This window comes from Polypterus senegalus, chromosome 13 (assembly GCF_016835505.1).
Source record: "Polypterus senegalus isolate Bchr_013 chromosome 13, ASM1683550v1, whole genome shotgun sequence".
Taxonomy (NCBI): domain Eukaryota; kingdom Metazoa; phylum Chordata; class Cladistia; order Polypteriformes; family Polypteridae; genus Polypterus; species Polypterus senegalus.
Window position 1 is genome coordinate 23,554,328 of NC_053166.1, and position 21,382 is coordinate 23,575,709.

General features: G+C 36.2%; 1 protein-coding gene across 20 annotated transcripts in view; it reads left to right on the forward strand.

Annotated features, from left to right (window-relative positions):
• LOC120542147 (protocadherin alpha-C2-like) overlaps positions 1-21,382 on the forward strand; it is a 503,189-nt gene that overhangs the window by 230,337 nt on the left and 251,470 nt on the right. Inside the window, exon 1 of one of the 20 annotated variants that reach the window (XM_039774371.1) lies at positions 7,500-9,596. The exons of the other annotated variants lie outside the window; for them this stretch is intronic. Within the exon in view, the coding sequence (XP_039630305.1) occupies positions 7,896-9,596 (1,701 nt within the window). The 5' untranslated portion in view covers positions 7,500-7,895. Of the gene's footprint in view, positions 1-7,499; positions 9,597-21,382 lie in introns of those variants that run through there. 20 annotated transcript variants of the gene reach the window in all.

Consider the following 21,382-nt stretch of genomic DNA (forward strand, 5'->3'; position numbering starts at 1 on the left):
GTGGCTAAGCAAGGTTCTATTTTCTCTGCGGTTTCGTTTTGCTGACATGCTCATCTTTGTTGTCTACCAGCAGCTAAGCAAGTTTCTCTCTCATTGGAAGTTTTGTTTTGCTAATGTGCTTGCCTCACTTGAGTATTAGTGGCTAAGTGAGTTTCTTTTTTTCTCAGCGGTTTCACTTTGGTGACAGAGTCACTTTCTTTGAGCTTCATGCTGTAGCCTCGCACTTCTGGTCCGGACAGACAGACAGACACACACACACACTCACACATTTATATGTGTGTGTATATATATATATATATATATATATATATATATATATATATATATATATATATATATATATATATATATATATATATATATATATACGTGTGTATTACATATACATATACATATATGTAAAAGAGAAACAGAATATTGTGGAGTGCAAATAAGTAAGTGGCAAGCCAAAAAAATTGGGGTGTCAACCGGCTCATCTCACTTGGTGCCAATATCCAGAAAACTAAAAAAATGAATGTGTGATGATGCAACGGAAAATAGGCACTAAATCTGCTACTTAACCCCTTCATTCAACTCTCAGCTCTATCGAGCAGGTCTGGATCTTGGAGCTCCCTCATGTGGGGCGTAGTTCTTCGAACTGAGACATCATCTTCTGGGAGCCATCATATTTATACCATCATATCCAGAAGAGGTGTGGTTTAGTTGAGTGGGGGCTTGATTGGGCTTCTCTCCTTGGGTGGCTTCTTGTATTGTTAGTGTTGGTATCCCCTTATCTCCTGGCGGATTATTACATACCATATCGGAGCCTTTAAGGTGATCCTCAGATGTCCATGCAGACAGATAGATAGATCGATCAATTACTTATTCAAAAAACTCTTCACAGAATGAAATTATTTTTTGTCCAGAAATGACGCTCCAAGGAATCACACAACCCAGTACATTGTCATCACAAAACCAACATTTTTAAGATTGTTAATACTGATCATGTAGTTGAAAGATCTGTACGAGTTCCTGAAGAAAAGCATTCATATGTATGACAACAGGAAGAATCTGTGAGGATGTTTGCTGTTGTGTTGGTTTGAAATGCATTTGTCCAACATGCTAGGAATATGAATGGAGATATGTTTAATGTTTGTCATGAGAAGATTCTCATGTTGAAAGTAAAGACATAGTGGCTACAGAGATACATTAGAATGTGGGGGTGTAGAAAAATTCACCCTGCATAACAGGCTGGTTATGATAACACCTTTAAAGCTATGAAAAAGCATAGAAATACTGAAGCATGTGTTTAAGAAATACAGTATGGCAGATATATACACCAAACCTGATTAGAAGAATCATCAGCTTTTGATAGTTGGAAGAGGGCATGTTGACTGACTCAGATTTAGTTTGTGGAGAGAGTCACAACTTCACTGAGGCCTACAATTTTATCGGAATTTAGAGGGCTTGTGAACTGAGAAAAAGGAATAAGAGCAGGTTGTTGTGTAATGCTTGTATGGACTGGGTGTTGGGCAAGGTTGTGGGGTCCAGCTGCTGTGGGGCATCTGTTGGTGAAGAAAGATTCATGGATCTTGACTTTGCTGATGATGCTGTGATCTTCACTGAGTCAATGGAGGCTCTGATCAGGGTGCTTGAGAGACTGAGTGAGGAGTCAGTGTCTGGGCTTGTGAGTGTCCTGATAAAAACCAAGATCCAGGCCTTTAATGACCATCAATAGTATGTCTGTTTGCGGAGAGAGTGTGGACCGTGTTGACATTCATTTCTCTGATGACTCTCCCTGTGAAGTCAGTAGACGGATTGGGAGAGCATGGGGGAGTCATGAGGTCGCTGCAAAGGGGTGTGTGGCGCTCCCAATATCTATGCAAAAGGATGAAGGTCCAAGTCTTTAGAGTCCTGCTGCTTCCTGTCTTACTATATGGTTGTGAGACATGGACGCTCTCCAGTGACCCGAGATGAAGACTGGACTCCTTTGGTACTGTGTCTCTCCGGAAAATCCTTGGGTACCATTGGTTTGACTTTGTGTTGAATGATTGGTTGCTCATGGAGTCCCGAATGAGGCACATTACCTGCATTGTGAAAGAGCGTCACTTACGGCACTATGGCCATGTGGTGCGTTTCCCCGAGGGTGATCCAGCTCATAAGATCCTCATTGTTGGGGACCCAAGTGGCTGGACCAGGCCAAGGGGTCACCCACGTAACACCTGGCTGCAGCAGATAGAGGGTCTGCCTGGGGGGTTGCTATTTTGTCATGTAGTGGGTGCGGCAACGTACTGTACCAGTGCATGCTCCCCAACTTGACTTGACTTGTTGTGTAACATTCAGCTGTTTTCTTTTTTGTTAAATGACTGAGTGTTCTTTTGAGAGGTAGTGATTGAGGCTAAAATGCCTTAGCTAATTTATTTGCAAAGTCTGGAACCTCAGATATTTAAAATTAACATGATGGTCTCTGCGTATGTTCTTAATACTTATGCCTTTTTGTTTGTGTTGTTTAATTTCTATAAATCTTGATGGATATAGAATTCAGAAATATCCATTACCATTTGTAAGCACTTGTGTCTAGTTTATGTCAGTCACATAAATGTTAATACCCCCACAAGTGGAAGTAAGAGAGACAGAGTGTGATCGGCTTTTAAGATCTTTATTTCACTCTTAGCTACTTTCTCTTGGTTCACTATATGTTATTTTAAGAGTGGATTGTAACTGCACAGATCATTATATACTGGGCAGAAATCAAAATGAGCCTCACTCCCCATTTTATAAATAGTTATGTGCAATCAGAGAGCACCATGAGGTTCAGGATGTGTGGAGGACACTGCATGAGGGGCACAGACAGTACACTTGGATGCAGACACGAGGCAACTCACTTTCTTTCTCTTCTTTACCGGATTTGATTGTTTTTATATTTTCAGTTATCATTTTAGTATTTTAACTCCTGTTGCACAGCTTCCAAGTGTCTTTCAGATCTTTCTTTAGTTATGAACAATGTATAACAGATCTTCAGTCAAAACCTTCTCACGTGCAGTTTAGTAATCTTTTATGTTAGGGTTCTCATTTATTTATTTACATTTTTGCTCACAATGGCAATGGAAGATCAATCGTTTGTATAAATGAGCCAATCATAGCCATGGCAGATTAAATATTACAGTTTTGAAAATGAGCACTTAGAAATTTGGAAAATATAAAAGGTACTTTGGCAGAGTTTACAATCATAAACCGTAAGAAACATCTCATTTTCAAGTAGGGACTGAATGTGATGCTCCTTTAAAATAAACTTATTTGATTGAAAAGAAAATAAGGTCAAAGTGAAATGATTCACTGCCTACTTATATCATCAGATCAAGGATTACCAGACCTATGCCAGATTCTTTACTTAAATGAGCTAACAGAGACAATTGGTAATGATACTGATTTCTTTACAGATTTACCATAAGTGTCAGAGGTGGAGTACATTGTTTAAATGAAAACATTAACAACATAAGAGTTTACATAGTAGTAAGTACGTTAGTAAAGTTTAGGTTTAAAAACTAACCAATGTGCTGTACATACAAATAATAATAATAGTAATAATAATAGTAATAATAATAATACTGTGGTGGGTTGGCGCCCAGCCCGGGATTGGTTCCCGCCTTGTGCCCTGTGTTGGATGGGATTGGCTCCAGCAGACCCCTGTGACCCTGTGTTCGGATTCAGCGGGTTGGAAAATGGATGGATGGATGGATGGATAATAATAATAACAATAATAATAATAATAGACCAAAGTCAGGCACATATGGAACGCAAGGAGTGGACAAGAGTGGCTTTAGTAGTGATAGGTCTGGTTGACCTCTGGCAAATGCACCAGCGTACCATTGAACACTGAGAGGAGGGTATCATCATCATCATCATAATAATAATACAAGGGATGTTAAAAAAGTTTCTGTACTTTTATATTTTCATTAAAAACAGTGAAGGCAGGAAGAGTAGTAACTGAGCATTAAAAAGTTGGTACGATGCTGGTAAAATTGCATTACAAACAAAGGTGACTATAATGAAAAGTGATGTAATTTGTAATTGTTCTCCGTTTAGGCATGATTTATTTCCCCTCATGGAGTCTGTTTCTGACAGTTTGGTCAGAAACATGCACATCAGTTGCCAGTTGGAAGTCATTTTGGTGGGCTTTGGCAATGCCCCTCCTGTTCCTCCTAGCACAAAGCACCAGATACCAGTGCTGCTGCTGGGTTGATGCCCTTCTGTGACTCTTTCCATCTCTTGTTTAACTGTGTATCTCCTCCATGCTCTTAAGACTGTTCTGGAAGACACAGCAAAAATTTTTGCAATGGCATTCTGGATGAGCTGCACTACCTGTGCAACCTGAATTGGCTGCATGTACCTCCTCATGCTACCAGTAGTGACAGGGTTGTCTTGCTGTTGCCTCTCCAGTCCATCTTTTGTCGCTTTCATTTGCACCAAAGCAGGTGAAGTTGATTTGCACTCATTTATGCTCCATAACTGGACAAATGAATATCCCTGAAACTTAATTGACTTTGTGTTAGGCCATGTTGATTACGTGTTCCCTTAATCTTTTGAGCAGTGTACATATAAATGATTTGGATAGGGATATGAACAGCTAGAGCTGGCTAAGGTTTGCAGTTTATACCAAGATCTGCAGATTTGCAGATAATTTAGAATTTAATAATTGCAGAGGGACTTGAACAGCATAAAGTTTGGGCACATTTATGGAAATTGAAATTTAATTGAAGTAAATGTAAAGTATAACAAGTAGGAAATAAAAATGTTACGTCTGAATACACAATGGGAGGTCTGAAAATTTAAAATACGTCTTATGAGGAGGATTTATGAGTCATAGTGGACTCCTCATCTTCACTTTCCAGATAGTGCTCAAGAGCCATTAAGAAGACTAACAGAATGTAATCTTATATATTGTTAGGTATGGAGTACAAGTCCAATGAGGTTATGCTTTATGACAAACTGGGGAGGCCTCAGCTGAACTACTATCTCCAGGATACAAAAATAACGTAGTAGTGCTAGCTGACGTCCAGAGAAGAGCAACTAGGCTGATTCCAAGACAGATTATGAGGAAAGATTAAAGGAGTTAAACCTGTTCAGTTTAAATAAAAGATGATCCAGAGGAGACACGGTTGGAAGTGTGTAAAATTATGAAAGGATTAGTACAGTTGACTGAGACAGTAACTTTAAAATGAGTTCAACAAGAATATGGGGACACAGTCGGAAACTTCTTAAGGGTAAATTTTGCCCAGACATTAGTACATTTTTTTATGCAGACAAACATAGACACATGCTGTAAGTTAACAAGTAGTGTGGTAGTTTTTAGGACTTTAGGGACCTTCAAAACTTGACTTGATTTTATTTTGCAGGAATTAATTGGATGAGATTGGTGAGGTTTGTTGGGCTGGATGGCCTGCTCTTATCACATTTTTTCTAGAGTGTTACTGTTCAGAAATAAGTTCATAAGGAGGACTTAAGAGACGCAGAAGTACGATAATGGCTGTTTACATCCTTTCAACTATTGTACTATTAGGCTAATAATTATAGCTGTAGTGCCAAAAGCATGTTACTTTAATAAAAGCAAAGTCATGTAGATAACCTGTTAATAATGGGACCTCCCTACCCCTACTCTCTAAAAATGAATACTTTAGAAAATGTTGCTTTTGCATATGTGCTCTTAATCAAGACCATGCATACGTGTTTATCACTACTTCAACAAACAAACAAACAAATAAATAGATAGATAAGCCACACTGATTTCTTCTTTCTCACTGGGTATACATTTTTTTTTTTTCCTCACTGTGACAATATCTTTATTCTGAAATAAGTTGCCCTTCTCTTTTTCTTGATAATTTATAAGTTTTAATTGTCAGGATGGACAATTTAATGACTTTTTAATAAACATGAAAAGTGAGACTGGAAAATAAATGAATAAAAATGATATTGTGTTCTTACAGCACACAGGAAGTGTTGGTTCAAATGTCGCTGTTGACTCTGTGTGACCCTGACCAAGTCACTTCACCTGTCTGTGCTCTACTTGGAATGAAATGTAACCAATTGCATCTCAAATGTTGTAAGTCACCTTGGATAAAGGTGTCAGCCAAATAAGTTAATAATAATACATAAATTCAAATTAGTTATAGTTTAGTAGTTTTATAATTCTTCTGTGGCACTCTATTTTGGATTTTTTTTCACTTTTTTTTTTTTTTGTAATTACATAAGCAACAACATCAACAAGTATAATTTAAAATATATGAAAAGGTTGGTTTTCCAGAAATGAACATACAATATTTTTTAAACATAAACAACACATACATTTTAAAAATTAGCACATGACATACTCTTACAACTTCACTGGGTGACAAGTGTATTTAAGTTGCCCAGTCATCTCTTTTAAAGCTATTAGGATCTCATTTTTAACTATATGCCTTTGTTCCAAAACAAAATTATTCTGTGTTCTCTTTGTGAAAACATATCCTTTTAACTTCCTGTGTCGTTTACAATTTATTATTTCATTCAGAAAAAAATATAATAATATTAGTAATAATTCTTAATCTAAGTCTTTGATAAGGCTGATTCATAGATTTCTGTGCACAAGAAATAAGAGCCTGCAGTGTAAAACAAGCCCTTCAGTGATGAATTTTTTAGCTCTTTCCTGGCATTCATATGATAAAATATTAAATGCATAAAAAATAAAAATAACAAACATCAAAACCAGCACATAACAAAGTTATTTATACATTGAAAGTTACAAATTTGCAATATTTGGGAACAGAAACTGCTAAATTTATACCTTTATTAGGATTTTCTATGTGCATTATGACCACTTAAAACAATGCATTAGTACCAGTAGGTGAGGTATTTATTCAAACATAAACATATCCGTTTTTTAATAATAGTGTTACCATCAGAAAGGGTTAGCAAAAGAAATTATACTACACATATTCTAGTACCTATGTGCCTTTATTAGGATATTTATTTTAAGTTGTAGTTTCTAAAACAAACGCACGGTGTCACTACCTTCCAACATTACCGTCTCAGTAAAATCAATAATATAAAGCCCTGCCCCATTTTTGAGCTTGTTTTCTACAAGATAAACAGAATGGAGTTATTTGGTTTTATTTTTTTGCTTTGACACAGCTCCCGTGTTTTCCTTTTTTAACTGGACATTTCAGAATATATCAAAACACTGCATCATTGAAGCTTTTCGTAATATGTTAACAATGAGAGGATTGGTTGTTTATAAGCAAGTTCTTTTGCTTCTCGCTTTTCTTGTGTGCATTTGGAGGACGGCATTCGCACATCTACGGTATTCTGTTCCAGAGGAGTCGATACCAGGAACCATAATTGGGAATATTATTAAGGATTTGGGACTCGACAATAAAAACGTTGAAGGCCGAGCGCTTCGAGTGGTTTCTGGATCAAAACAGCAGCTGCTGAAGGTAAACCAGAGGACTGGAAATCTGTTTGTAAGTGAAATAATTGATAGAGAAGTTCTATGTGAAGGAGATAAGGTTTGTTTGATAAGTATTAAGATCGTCATAGAAAATCCGCTAGAGGTTCATCAAGCAGAAGTTGAAATTTTAGACATTAATGATAATTCGCCAGTCTTTCATGAAAAGAACAAAAGCCTGGAAATATCCGAATCCACTCCGATCGGATCGCGCTTCGCCTTAGAGGGGGCCTACGATCCTGATTCTGATGTAAATTCAGTAAAATCCTATCTGCTGAGCCAAAACGATCATTTTGTTCTCGAAATAGAAGAACGGAGCAAGAATAACAAAATTCCAGTGCTGGTATTGCAGAAAGCGTTTGACAGAGAAATTCAATCAAAATACGATTTTTTGCTTTCTGTTATTGATGGCGGCAGTCCTCCTAGATCTGGAAATATGAATATTACTGTAACTGTTGCAGACATTAACGACAATGCGCCAGTTTTTTCTAAGCAAATGTATTCAGTAACAGTCGATGAAAATGCACCTTTAGGGACTCTTGTTCTGAAAATAAATGCGTCAGACCCAGATGATGGAAATAATGGCGACATTATATATTCGTTTGGGAACTCTGTTCACAATAAAATTTCTGAATTGTTTAAACTTGATGTTTACACAGGAGAAATAACGGTTAACGGTGTGATTGATTTTGAAGACAAAAAATCCTATGAATTTGACTTAAAAGCTTCGGATAGGGGGATTGTGCCAATGAGCAGTCTCTGTGCAGTATTAATTCAAATTAAAGACATGAATGATAACGCACCCCAGATAGACGTAACATCCATGACTACTTCTGTTTTTGAGAATGTAAAACCAGGCACAGCGGTCGGAATAATTAGTATTACTGACCTAGATTCTGGAGTTAATTCTAAAATTACATGTACTATATCTGAGAAGATGCATTTTGAGCTGAAGCCATCATTTCAAGAAAACATGTATTCATTGGTAACAAGCTCCCCACTAGATCGCGAATCTGCATCCCAGTATAATATAACAATAATGGCTAAAGACTTTGGTAATCCTTCTCTGTCATCTTATCAAACTCTTTTAGTAAACGTTTTAGATGTGAATGATAACCCACCCAGATTTTCACACGATCCTTATGTATTTTACATCGAAGAAAATAACAGTCCAGGATCTTTGATTTTTGCAGTAAGTGCCGTGGATGAGGACTTGAATGAAAATGCTCTTGTCACGTATTATCTGCGAGATACTGAATCCGTGGAAAAACTAATGCCTTTTCTCAGTGTCAATTCTGAAAATGGACAAGTATATAGCTTTACAACATTTGACTTTGAAGAAGTGAAAAGCTTTCAATTTCATATCATGGCAAAAGACTCCGGAATGCCTTCGCTCAGCAGTCAAGTCACTGTGAACGTTTTTATTTTGGATCAAAATGACAATCCTCCGGTTGTGGTGTTTCCATTTACCATAAATGGAACTGCAGTTGTGGAAGAGACGATTCCTAAAAGTGTGAAAGCGGGTTATTTAGTAACAAAAATTAGAGCTCATGACCCTGATGTGGGATATAACGCTTGGCTTTCCTTTTCTCTGGAAGAGGCAACTGACTTGTCGCTTTTTACTGTAGCTAGATATACGGGGGAAATTAGGACGGCTCGAGCAATAACCGAGTCTGATGCTGCTGTTCAAAAGATGGTTATACTGGTCAAAGACAGCGGCAGCATTTCATTTTCTGCTTCTGCAACAGTAATTGTGACAATAGCTGAAAACATTGAAGCTCATGCGCTGTCTGAAATTAAAAGTCGCACTATACCTTCAGAAGAACAAGAAAATAAGATGACGTTTTATTTGATTATCACTTTGAGTTCAGTGTCATCTTTTTTTATAGTCACTATAATTGTGCTCATTGCTTTCCAGTGTCACAAGGCACAGCGGAGTTTAATAGGTAGCAGATATTTATATGACACAAATTATGCAGAAGTGAGTGGATCCCTTTTTCACAGTCACCATTATCAGACAGCCGAAAAACGACTGGTGTGTGTTGGACAAGATATGTCAGAAAATTCCGTGATGGGTAGCGGAAGCGCTGCAAATACGCTTGTCATTTCCGATAATGGGATTAAAATCGCGCAAATGGTGAGTGACGTTTATGTTAATGCCAATTATGCTTTTTAAAATTTGTTTTCATGTCACACTCCGAGAAATATCTGATCTTTAATGGCACTTCATGTGATTCCTTAGTGAAACATTACTTGAAAAAGAGCTATTTTATTCTGGGAAGGCTTCCTCTGCATATGACATTGCTTGTGTAGGCTTTGAAGTTGTTCCCAATATATAGTCAAAATAAAAATCTTTAAGTATAGTAAGCAGACAGAAAAGTAACAGATCAATAACTTCTGAACTGTGTTACTATATGCAGCAAGAGTCCTCTTAACTTCAGAGACTCATTGGTTTGTCACACATCTGTTATCATCTTAAAGTAAATGTTACAAATCTAAATAAGGATATTTTATAGACATTTCATATGAATTGAATGTTTGGGAAACTTAAGGTACCTTTATTTTTAAGAGTATTTTGGTCATTATTACTTAAAATGTATCTGAGTAACTGTTTTAAAGTATTTAATCAGCAACTGGTAGTTGTAATTATATATTAGAAAATCTTATATGTCAGAAATAATTTAGAAATGATGGTTTCTGTTTACATTAGCCTTAATTCAACAGAACTGCATTTTATTTTTTTATAAAAGGGGATCTTTTATTATAGTTTTGAGTTTCAGTAAACACTCTTTAAAATGCTGGTTCAAAAATGTCTCTTTACTCGGTTGTGAAGTTGTTTCTAGAATCATTGTTTGACAAAGATAGATTCTTTGCATAAGATATTGGTTCTTTAGCCTTTGAAAAAGGTTACAATTTAATGGACAAAATAAAAATATTTCATTTATAATAGGCTACAGATACATACAAAACCTGAACTTATCCTGAGTTATATTATAAAGCAAGAGTTCTTTTAAAATATGAACCCACTGGTATTTTACAAATCTATTATCAACTTTTAATGGTTGCTTATGAAACATATATCTAAATATATGAAGGTTCTTTCTGGAATAATGCTTACTTAGTTAGGCATTGCTCTGAAAAGACACTTTTGCACGTTTGCTTTTAAGGTTGAGGCACAAGAAAATGAAATCTAAGAATTAAGCCACAAAATCTTATTTCCCTTATTGTAAGATGTATTTACTTATGAAGAAATTTGTATTTAATATTACTTAGCTTATTTTAAGAAACCTTCTAAAGTAAATTTTGCTTACCCTATTGGCAAGATTTTGTTTTTAGCTAAATAAAAGTAAAATAGCTCCCATTTCATGTTTGACATTTTTTACATAGGACAGAAGAATTATTATAGCAGCTCTCTGTACTTTGTTTCTCTTTGTACAGTTTTGTGCATTAGGAATTTTTCATTTTCTACATACCTCAAGCTTGGGGTCCGCACAGAGTCAGCCATTGTATAGCGCCCATGTGGCAATAGCAGGTTAAGGGCCTTGCCTAAGGGTTGCACAGAGTAACATTCTTTCTGGCACTTCCAGGATTGGAACTGGAAACTTTCTAGTTACCAGTACTTAGCCAAAGAGAGAGAAAGTTGTTTGTAGTTAGTCATTTTCTGGTCTGTTCCATTTAGTTGTGGAAAAGCACACAACTTGAGGCCTGTGTTATCTGGTAGAATATCCACTTAGATAAGACGTTATAACTAGTGGAGATCTGAATTGAGGTCCACCTGGTGTTTGGAATATAAAACCAGAAGAATTTAAAAAAGATATTTTGTGAACTGATGCACCAGTTCTCTGTAAATATTGTTTTCTTACATTTAGGGTGGAGTGGTGGCTCTGAGGCTAAGGATCTGTGCTGGTATCCTGAAGGTTGCCGGTTCGAATCCCCATCTCTGCCAAAAGAGATCCTACTCTGCTAGGCCCTTAACCTTCAATTGCGCCAGGGGTGCTGTGCAATGGCTGACCCTGTGCTCTGACCCCAATGGGTATGCAAAAACTAACAAATTCCTAATATGAGAAATTGTATAAGGCGAAATAAAGAACAAAAACAAAAAATCCAAATATTGAATATCCCTGAAAGAACAAACTTGTTGCAAAACATGGAAGAAAGTCACACTCAGTGACATAATAGATCTTGAGGACCATGGAAGAGAGTTGTACTCCTTGATGGTATGGAGCTTCCAGAGGTTGCTGGAGTTTTACGGCAGTCAACATAGATGTAATATTATTAAGGAATGTTTTAGATTCTATTATTCACACATAAGTGGTATAAAATATGTCAGGTTCAACCTGCCTTGTGTATCCTTGCAAAGTAAGAACCAGTAAGTTTGTTTGCTGGACTGTAGATGGATGTTTTGTTGTTGATGTAGTTGTGGAGTCACTATACCATTTGCAGAAACTTTCTTCCTCTGCTTTACACTCTCTTTTTCATTTGAAGTCTCGTATGCTAGACTTTGTCACAGAGTCCTAAAAATATGCCAAGGAACAAATCAAGTCTGGACTGGCTATTAAATTCAAAGAGTGTGGTATGATCTGGTTTTGGGCTTAACTGAAGGATTGCTTTCTATACAGTATGACTGATGGCACACGTGTCTGAGTACGTATTGCTCTTGTGATTCTTGTTATAGCACTATTTGTGTTTACCCTCTGTTAATTCTCTGTGTTACTGCAGGTAAGCAAACCTGATTTATTGTATATACCAAGTGAACTCATCTCAATAAAACAAGAGATGGCTAGGGTCAGCAGCACTGTGAATACTCAGTGAGCAATCAGGCCAAATTTATGACAGCCTTATCAATAACCTGCAATTGGGTTTAAGGAACACATCAAAACACTGTCAGAATAAATACCTGAAAAATCAACAAAACTAATTGTAAGACTCTGAACCTCCATTGGACTACATTCAGAGTTATATTGTGCAAATAGTGAAAGACTGCAAACTTAGTGAAGCATTCAAAGAATGGCAGTCATGACAAAAGTTCTTCTCTTTTTTAAGTTACAGAATCACAAATTAAATATAACAATCTGTAGGTTTTTTTTTTCCTTTTATTTTCTCTGTGTGTCCCGGCTAATGTTGAAATTTATGAGTCCACAAACATAAAAACCCTTGATAACAATGAAATTGATTTCAAAGTAGTCAAGGAGAAAATGCCTGCTTAGTAATGAGAATAAGAGTGCTCTCTTTACTTTATAAAAAAAATAAATGGATAATATAATATTGAAAAGCTTCTAAGCAATATTTTGTGAAGACGTGAACCAAAAGTAGCTCTTTGGCTTATTCTTGCTGCAGTTTGTCTGTAAATGATACTGCATTTCATGTAAAAACTTCATGGTCACGGACAGGTGGCACTGTTGTTTGGAGAGCTTTCAAAGTAATTCTTGAAAAGGCAATATAATATCTATGTGTTGTTTCCCTTCAATTAAGTTGTCGTCCACCTTGAATTATTAGTTATGGTGATTGGCCTGTGCTGATTTGGACCCTGCCCAATCACAGGGCTTCACTTTGAACCTTATAGATCAATTTTGTGGCATCTTAACAGTAGAGTAGGAGCTTCATTTGTTAAAAGTGAAAGTTTGTGTTTTAAGTTCGTAATTTGAATATATTTAATATTTCAGTACAGTTAAATAAAGACATTTTGTGGAAGCTAAAGCATAGTTGAACACACGCTATTTGTCTGCTATTTTTTTTGTTATAGAATTACAGAATTACAGTTTCCATATATATATATATATATATATATATATATATATATATATATATATGAATAATTGACTTATTTCAGTTGAGTAAATACTTTTTTTATTCCCGCAATTTCCTGATATTGATGTTATCTTGAGTGTAGTATAAATAAAGTACCCTGTTAATAATTAGTGCTAACATTGACACATTTAAGAGAAAGAAACTGTTATAGCTAATTTATGTTTATTATTTTATTTAGACCATACATTCATATTTGTGTAACTTTGAAAGAAATTCATAAATAGATTTTGGACATCTTCTTCCATTTCTGACCAGATGTGTGTAGTGTTTGTAATTTAATCCTGAACAAAGTTGAATATTCACTACTGTAATTATATACTATTAAATAAACAGAAAATTTAGCACTGTATCTGAAATATATTCAGGATAAAGACAGAATGCCTATTCACTTGAAAACAAAATTTATCTAGGTTATGTAGGAAGACTTCTAGAGATGTTCTAAAACATATTTGTAGGATGCAGGAGTCTGAGCTTATTGAATACACAAATAACCTCAAAAACCCCAAAGATCTCTGTATAGTCAGAAGAGTCAGGATGAGTGACCCAACTATTACAGCTGTCTCGTGACTAACTACAAACTTCTGTTAAAAAGCCGCATTTCCCCGAGCAGACATTATCTATCTACAGTATCTATCTATCCATCCATCCATCCTATCCTATCCAGGTGCAGTTCCAGAACCTCAAGCTGGTAAGAAGTTATTTAAACCATGTGAATAATAATGTTATCACACTAAACACAAATTTTAAATAATAAATATAATGAGCATCAAAGTCCTGTGTTGTTTGTTTGTTTGTTTAGTGTCTTATTATTAATTTAGACTGAATCTGAATGTATGATAATGTACATTACTTTATCCATTTCCCAGTTGAACTCCAAGACCCCTTTGAGGGTTAAAACATAAGGCAATTATTAAAAAAATAAGATGTAGACATTTTTGTGCATTGTGTATTACTTAGAGAGTACGCAGAAATATGAATCTTTAACATCAGTTGATTTGGAAATCATAGTCTTGAAAAAAGAATTTTTTGCACATACTATCATAATGAAATAAGGGTTATGTCCAAAGTATGAAAGAAAGCTAGCCAACCCTGAAACAAAGTTCAAAAACCTGTCGAAGATGTGAATATTAGGATTTATATTGGAAGATGGTAAAAATGTAACAGATGATTGGGAAACCTTTTTTGTATAACTGTAGATTGCAAGGTTTCTAGGCTGTTAGGAGTTAAAGCAGTTTATGACATTACAGAGTAATATGTTTGAAGTAATAGGTTAAATGATATAGAGGTGAGGAATCAAAAATGAATTAAGGAAAATTCAGTTTATTTGCTCAAAACAATTTCTTGCATTAGGAATTTGTCATTTTTCACATACTCCCAAGTTATTCTACAGAAGCATAGACAAAGCTTAGGGTCAGAGCACAGAGTCAGCTGGTTACCTGGACAGATTCTTTAGCCAGAGAGTCACCATTCTTCTTGAAAGGGAATGTTGTTACAGTACAGTTATAAAAACAAGAGAAAATTGTATATGATTTTTTTAATAATAATAAATATTTTAACTCTTATCTGCCTAATGTTTTTAGTTGTGTATGTTTAATTAAACAGAAGACACCAAGATCTTAAATAAAACTCATCAATCGCACAACTGATATGCCTTTGTTTTATGAAACACTCAATTTACTTATACTATAGACTGAATTAAATGATTTCCAAAATATTTACAATGCAATACATAATGTTGTTATGATTAGTAAATTAGCATATTGTTCAGATATTCACACTAGCTTCTTCTGAAATACACCTCTAGCCCGGCCACCTCAGAGTCCCCTAACAATCTTGTGGAAACTTTCAAATATAAACTGCTCTAAAAAATTAAAGGAACACTTTGAAAACACATCAGAACTCAATGGGAAAAAATATCCTGCTACATACCGATACTGATATGGACTGGGTAATGTGTTAGGAACGAAAGGATGCCACATCGTTTGATGGAAGTGAAAATGATCAACTTACAGAGGGCTGAAATCAGACACCCCAAATATCAAAGTGAAAAGATGACTCTTTCTCATCTGTCACATGTGCTTAGGGTGAACCTGCTCTCATCTGTGAAAAGCACAGGGCACCAGTGGAGAACCTGCCAATTCTGGTATTACTATGGCAAATGCCAATCGAGCTCCATGAGGGCACACAGGGCCCACTAGAGGACGCTGGGCCCTCAGGCCACCCTCAAGAAGTCTGTTTCTGATTGTTTGGTCAGAGACATTCACACCAGTGGCCTGCTAGAGGTCATTTTGTAAGCTCTGGCAGTGCTCATCCGGTTCCTCCTTGCCCAAAGGAGCAGATACCGGTCAGTCCTGCAAATGGGTTAAGGACCTTCTACAGCCCTGTCCAGCTCTCTTAGAGTAACTGCCTGTCTCCTGGAATCTCCTCCATGCCCTTACTGGGAGATGCAGCAAACCTTCTAGCAATGGCACATATTGATGTGCCATCCTGGAGAAGTTGGACTACCTGTGCAACCTCTGTAAGGTCCAGGTATTGCCTTTTGTTACCAGTTGTGACACTGACCGTAATCAAATGCAAAACTAGTGAAAAAACAGTCGGAAAAGATGAGGAGGGAAAATGTCAATGGCCTCCACCTGTTAAACCATTCCTGTTTTGGGGGTTGTCTCATTGTTGCCCCTCTAATTTCATTAACATCAAAGAAGCTGAAATTTAACAACCCCACCTACTACTTAAATGACCAGATCAATATCCCAAAAGTTTCACTGACTTGTTGCTATACCATGATTAAAAAGTGTTCCTTTAACTTTTTTGAGCAGTATATATATATATATATATATATATATATATATATATATATATAATAATGAGACTGTGTTGTAATGCAGAGTGCAGAGATGACATATCTTTCCATTATAACCAAAAAGAAGATGAAGAAATTAAAAATACTTGTAATTTCTAAACAAAAACGCTTGGTGTCACTATCTTCCAACCTTTCAATCTTTAACAGCCAGAATAAAGAAGAAGCCCTCCCTCGATTAGTAAGCCTTTTTCTTTTCATAGCAGAATGGGGTGATGTTCTTCCCGTTTCCTTTAATTTTGAAATCAAGGGAATAGTTCCCAGTTTGATGCTTTGTAAACAGACTAAATGGAATACAGATTAGATTAATCGCAAAGTGTATCTACGTCGTAAAAAACATTTTACAATCCGCTAAAAATGAAAGGATTCCAAGGATACTCACGGATTGCCCTCCTTTCGGCCTGTATTCTTTGCTTTTGGAGAATTGCGTTTGCACACTTACAGTATTCTCTTATGGAGGAGTCAGCACCTGGGACAATCATCGGTAACATTGTAAAGGATTTGGGTCTCGATATTAAACATCTTGAAGGTCGAGGTTTTCGTGTGATTCCTGGATCAAAACAACAGCTGCTGCAGGTAAATCCGAAGACCGGAATTCTGTCTGTAAGTGAAATCATTGACCGAGAAGCACTATGCGACAACGAAAATTCTTGTTTTATAAGCATTAAAATTGTAATAGAAAATCCGTTAGAAATACATCAAGCGGATATTGAAATAGTCGATATAAATGATCATTCGCCGGCCTTTCAGGACGTAGAAAAGATCTTAGAGTTGTCAGAATCAACACCAATTGGTTCGCGTTTCCCATTACAGGGGAGCTATGATCCCGACACAGGGATTAATTCTTTAAAATCTTATCAGCTTAATCAAAACGATTATTTTAGTTTAGAAATCGAAGAACGTAGCAAAAAAAATAAAATTCCAGTTTTAGTGCTGCAAAAATCTTTTGACAGAGAAGTGAAAGCAAGGCATCAGTTTTTGCTTACAGCTTTTGATGGCGGAGACCCGCCCAAATCAGGAAATATGGACATTATTGTAATAGTTGGTGACATTAATGATAATCTGCCAATTTTTGATAAGCAGACTTACTCTGTAACACTGGAGGAAAATGTTCCTTTGGGTACCTTTGTTCTGAAGGTAAACGCTTCGGACTTAGATGACGGCAGTAATGCCGAGATAGTATATTCTTTTGAGAGCTCGTTTCAGAATGAGGTTTCTAAAATGTTCCAGCTAGATATTCATACTGGGGAAATAACAGTTAATGGTGTTATTGACTTCGAGGAGAAAAAACTTTTTGAGTTTGACGTAAAAGCTACAGACAGGGGACAGTTACCAATGAGTAGTCTGTGCACAGTTTTAATAAAAATTAAAGATATGAACGACAACGCACCCCTGATAGAAGTGACATCCTTAACGAGTTCCATATTAGAGGATGTGAAGCCAGGTACAGTAGTAGGACTAATCAGCATTACTGACCTTGACTATGGAGTTAACTCTAAAATAACTTGCACAGCTTCCGATAACTCGCCTTTTGAAATGAAGCCATCCTTTCAGGAAAATCTATATTCTTTAATAACAAAGTCCAGATTGGATAGAGAGTCTTCGTCCGAATATCACATCACAATATCTGCCAGAGACTTTGGTCATCCATCTTTGTCATCTTACAAAACTGTTTTATTTAACGTATTGGATGTGAATGATAACTATCCTAAATTTTTGAAAGATCCTTATGTCTTTTATATCGAGGAAAATAACATTCCTGGATCCTTAATGTTTGCAGTAAGTGCTGTTGACGCGGACGCCAATGAGAATTCACACATCACGTATTCTTTACGGGAAAATGGAGCAGCAGAGAAGTCCGTGGTGCCTTTTCTCAGCATCAATTCTGATAACGGGCAACTCTTTAGCTTTATAACATTTGACTTCGAACAACTGAAAAGCTTTACATTCAGTGTTGTAGCCAAAGATTCCGGAGTTCCTTCTCTTAGCAGCTATGTCAATGTAACTGTTTTTATTTTGGATCAAAATGACAATCCACCAGTAATTATGTTTCCATTTACAATGAATGGAACTGCAGTTGTGGAAGAGACGATTCCTAGAAATGTAAAAGCGGGTTATTTAGTGACAAGAGTCAGAGCGTATGATCCCGATGTGGGATATAACGCTTGGCTTTCTTTTTCTCTGGGAGAGGCTACTGATCGCTCGCTTTTTAGTGTAGGTCGCTATACAGGAGAGATTAGAACTCTTCGAGCTATTACTGAGTCCGATGTCACAGTACAAAAAATTACGATTTTGGTGAAAGACAGCGGGACTGCTTCATTTTCTGCATCTGCTACAGTGATAGTGACAGCAGCTGAAAACACGGAAAATCAAGTTTTCTCTGAAATTAAAAGTAGCACTACAGAAGAAAAAACAGACAATAAAATGACATTTTATTTGATTATCGTTTTGGGGTCGGTGTCATCTTTATTCATAATCAGTATAATTATTCTTATTGCCTTCCGTTGCCAAAGGACACGAGACAAAATGTTACGTATGAAGTATTTGGATGACACCAATTACGCTGAAGTGAGCGGATCTCTGTTCCACAGTCATCACTATCAGACAGGAGAAAAACGACTGGTGATGATTGGACCAGGAATAAACGGAGATGAAGTGGTGGATATGGAAAGTAATGCAAATACGCTCCTAGTTTCCGACAGTGGAGTTAAAATTGTCCAGAAGGTGAGTTCCACTTTTGTTAAAGTCTTGCAAAGCTTTGTTATATGTTATCACTATCAACTGTCCCTGGTCTTTTTCTCTGAGAAAAAGTTACTTTTATTGTATTATTTTATTTTTCAGTTAAGTAAGAATATGGAATATCATCCTTCCTGTTTTGTGAACATGAATTTTGGGTTTGTGCACTGTGAGTGTGTGATTATGCAAATAATTTGACGTAAAATAAATTAAATCACAATGTGAAGATATGAGAGGTTGATTAATGATGCAGAGTACATTATTGAGACTAATGTTCACATCAGTACATTTATTTGTAATTTTACAGAAACTAAACACTTTTGCCTGAGGATGTGTAATGTAATTCAAGACCACCTAAATCAGTACAGTTATTATTAGAGTAACATTTAGCAAGACGTTTTGAAATAAATTAGTTTGCTTTGCTGTTTGTTCCTTTGAAGTGTTTACCTGGCAATCATCTGTGAAGTATTATGGAATTGTTTCAGTGTTTCCAGAGGTGTTGTTGCAGGTGAAGTGAGTCACTGGAGATCACCTAGAGTAACTTGGCAAGGTGTCAACGGACACACAGTTGAAGCACAAAGCCTTAGTCACGTGGTCATTTTTCAATAATATCTGTGTGAGTTTGATAGTTCATTGTAACTGCATTTAGCCATACCAGTGTGAAAATGTTATATCGCAGATAACTCTTCATAAATATTAAGAACATGTCTTTCTTCTTTCTTGGTTTTAACCACATTATGTGATAGAAAGATTGTACTTTTTTTTGTGGTACCACTTTACGGATCTTTAATTTAAGTTTACTTCGTTGTTTTTTTCACAATAGCAAGTTAACCCAGGAGCTATTACCATGCGTAGTCAACCTTTGATTTATGAGAATGACCATTCAAATCTGATATCATTCCCTGCATAATCACAAAACAAAAGACTTTATTGTTCATTTTTCCAGCCTAAGAAAACAATGTCCATAAATAAAATCAATACTACAGCTTATAATGATTTATAAATGGGGATTTGGTTGGCGGATTGGTATACAGGGAGTCCTCGGGTTACAACGTTTTGACATACAACGTTTCGAGGTTACTGCGCTCACTACCATAAAAACTTAAAAACATTGAGACATGAGTGTTTCAGCTTATGCCATTAGCGCCGTACTTACAGACTACGTTGCCGAACTAGTTTGGTTGCGCACAGTGGAAAAATATGCAGTAACGCAGCGCATGAGTGAGGGAGTTGGCGAACTAGTTTCATTGTGTGCGGAGGAAGTGGTCCGTTTGTGTTCCTTTGTTTGGCGACTTTGTGGCCCTTATCATGGCTCCTAAACAAAAGTCAAAGTCTTCAGATGGTAGTGCTTCGAAGAAGAGGAAAGCCATGATGATGGAAGTGAAATTAAACGTATAAAGTTCAGAAGGAATAAAGATAAGGAATTTTTTTACACTCATTTTTTTGTCATTTTTTCTTTTACTACAGTACAATGTACAGTACAGTATATTCCATGTCCTTTTTCTGTGGCTTAGTTGTGTTTTTATGTTCTAGATTATGATTTTGCAAATGTGTTAGGATAGGTTAGTGACTTAGACTAGGGTGTGTTTCGATTTACACCAAAATTCGGGTCATATCACTGTTGTAGGAACGGAACTGTGTTGTAACCTGAGGACCCCCTGTATTAGTTATTGTCACTTTTTTCTTTTTTAATTTAAACAGGGCTTCCACATACACCCCCCAAACCCCACACAGTTAGATGCATTCTGAAAACACTGTTGGGAGAATCAATCCTTTCTTTACAAAAATGTTTAATCAAGTAATGTGACTTTTTATTTTCTAGCAAGAATATTAGATGAATTGCAAAATAATTTTTATGTTTGATGTGGGTTTGTTTACTGAAAAACTGCCACTGATGTAGTATATGGCATGTTGTATTCAGACCCTCTGCACGAATGCTATAATTTTTATTTTTCCATTTTGTTTTTGATTTTTTGTAGGCTTCATTTTTATGCTCTTTACGTGTTAATCAGTTATTTTTGACAATAAAGATTCCTGTTATTTGATTACTTTTTGGATTAAAAAAAAACAAAAAAAACATTTATTCCACTTTGCCTTATTTTCTTATTTTGGATGACACCTTTATCTGATACAACTTGCAATATTTGAGATACAATTGGTTACATTTCTTTTGTTGTTCCACTTGGGGCACAGGCAGGTGAAGTGACTTTGTAGTCAAACAGTGCCAATAGTGGGATTTAAACCCACAGCTTCCAGATTTTGAGGCCAAACACTCTACCTCTACACCACATGTTAAAACATATTTTGTTCCGTTTCTGACACCATTTTAATTTTGTCATGGGTACCACCATTTCACCAATCCCGTTGTCAAGATATGTCTCCAGGTTTCCGGGGATGCAGTCACTTAGGTTATGACATTTTTAATATGACACGTTTAAAGGTCATCAGAGCTTGCATATATTTAACTACTAGCCTTAGTGTTATGCTTTCATAATCTCAGGGTTATGAGTTTTTAACTCCAG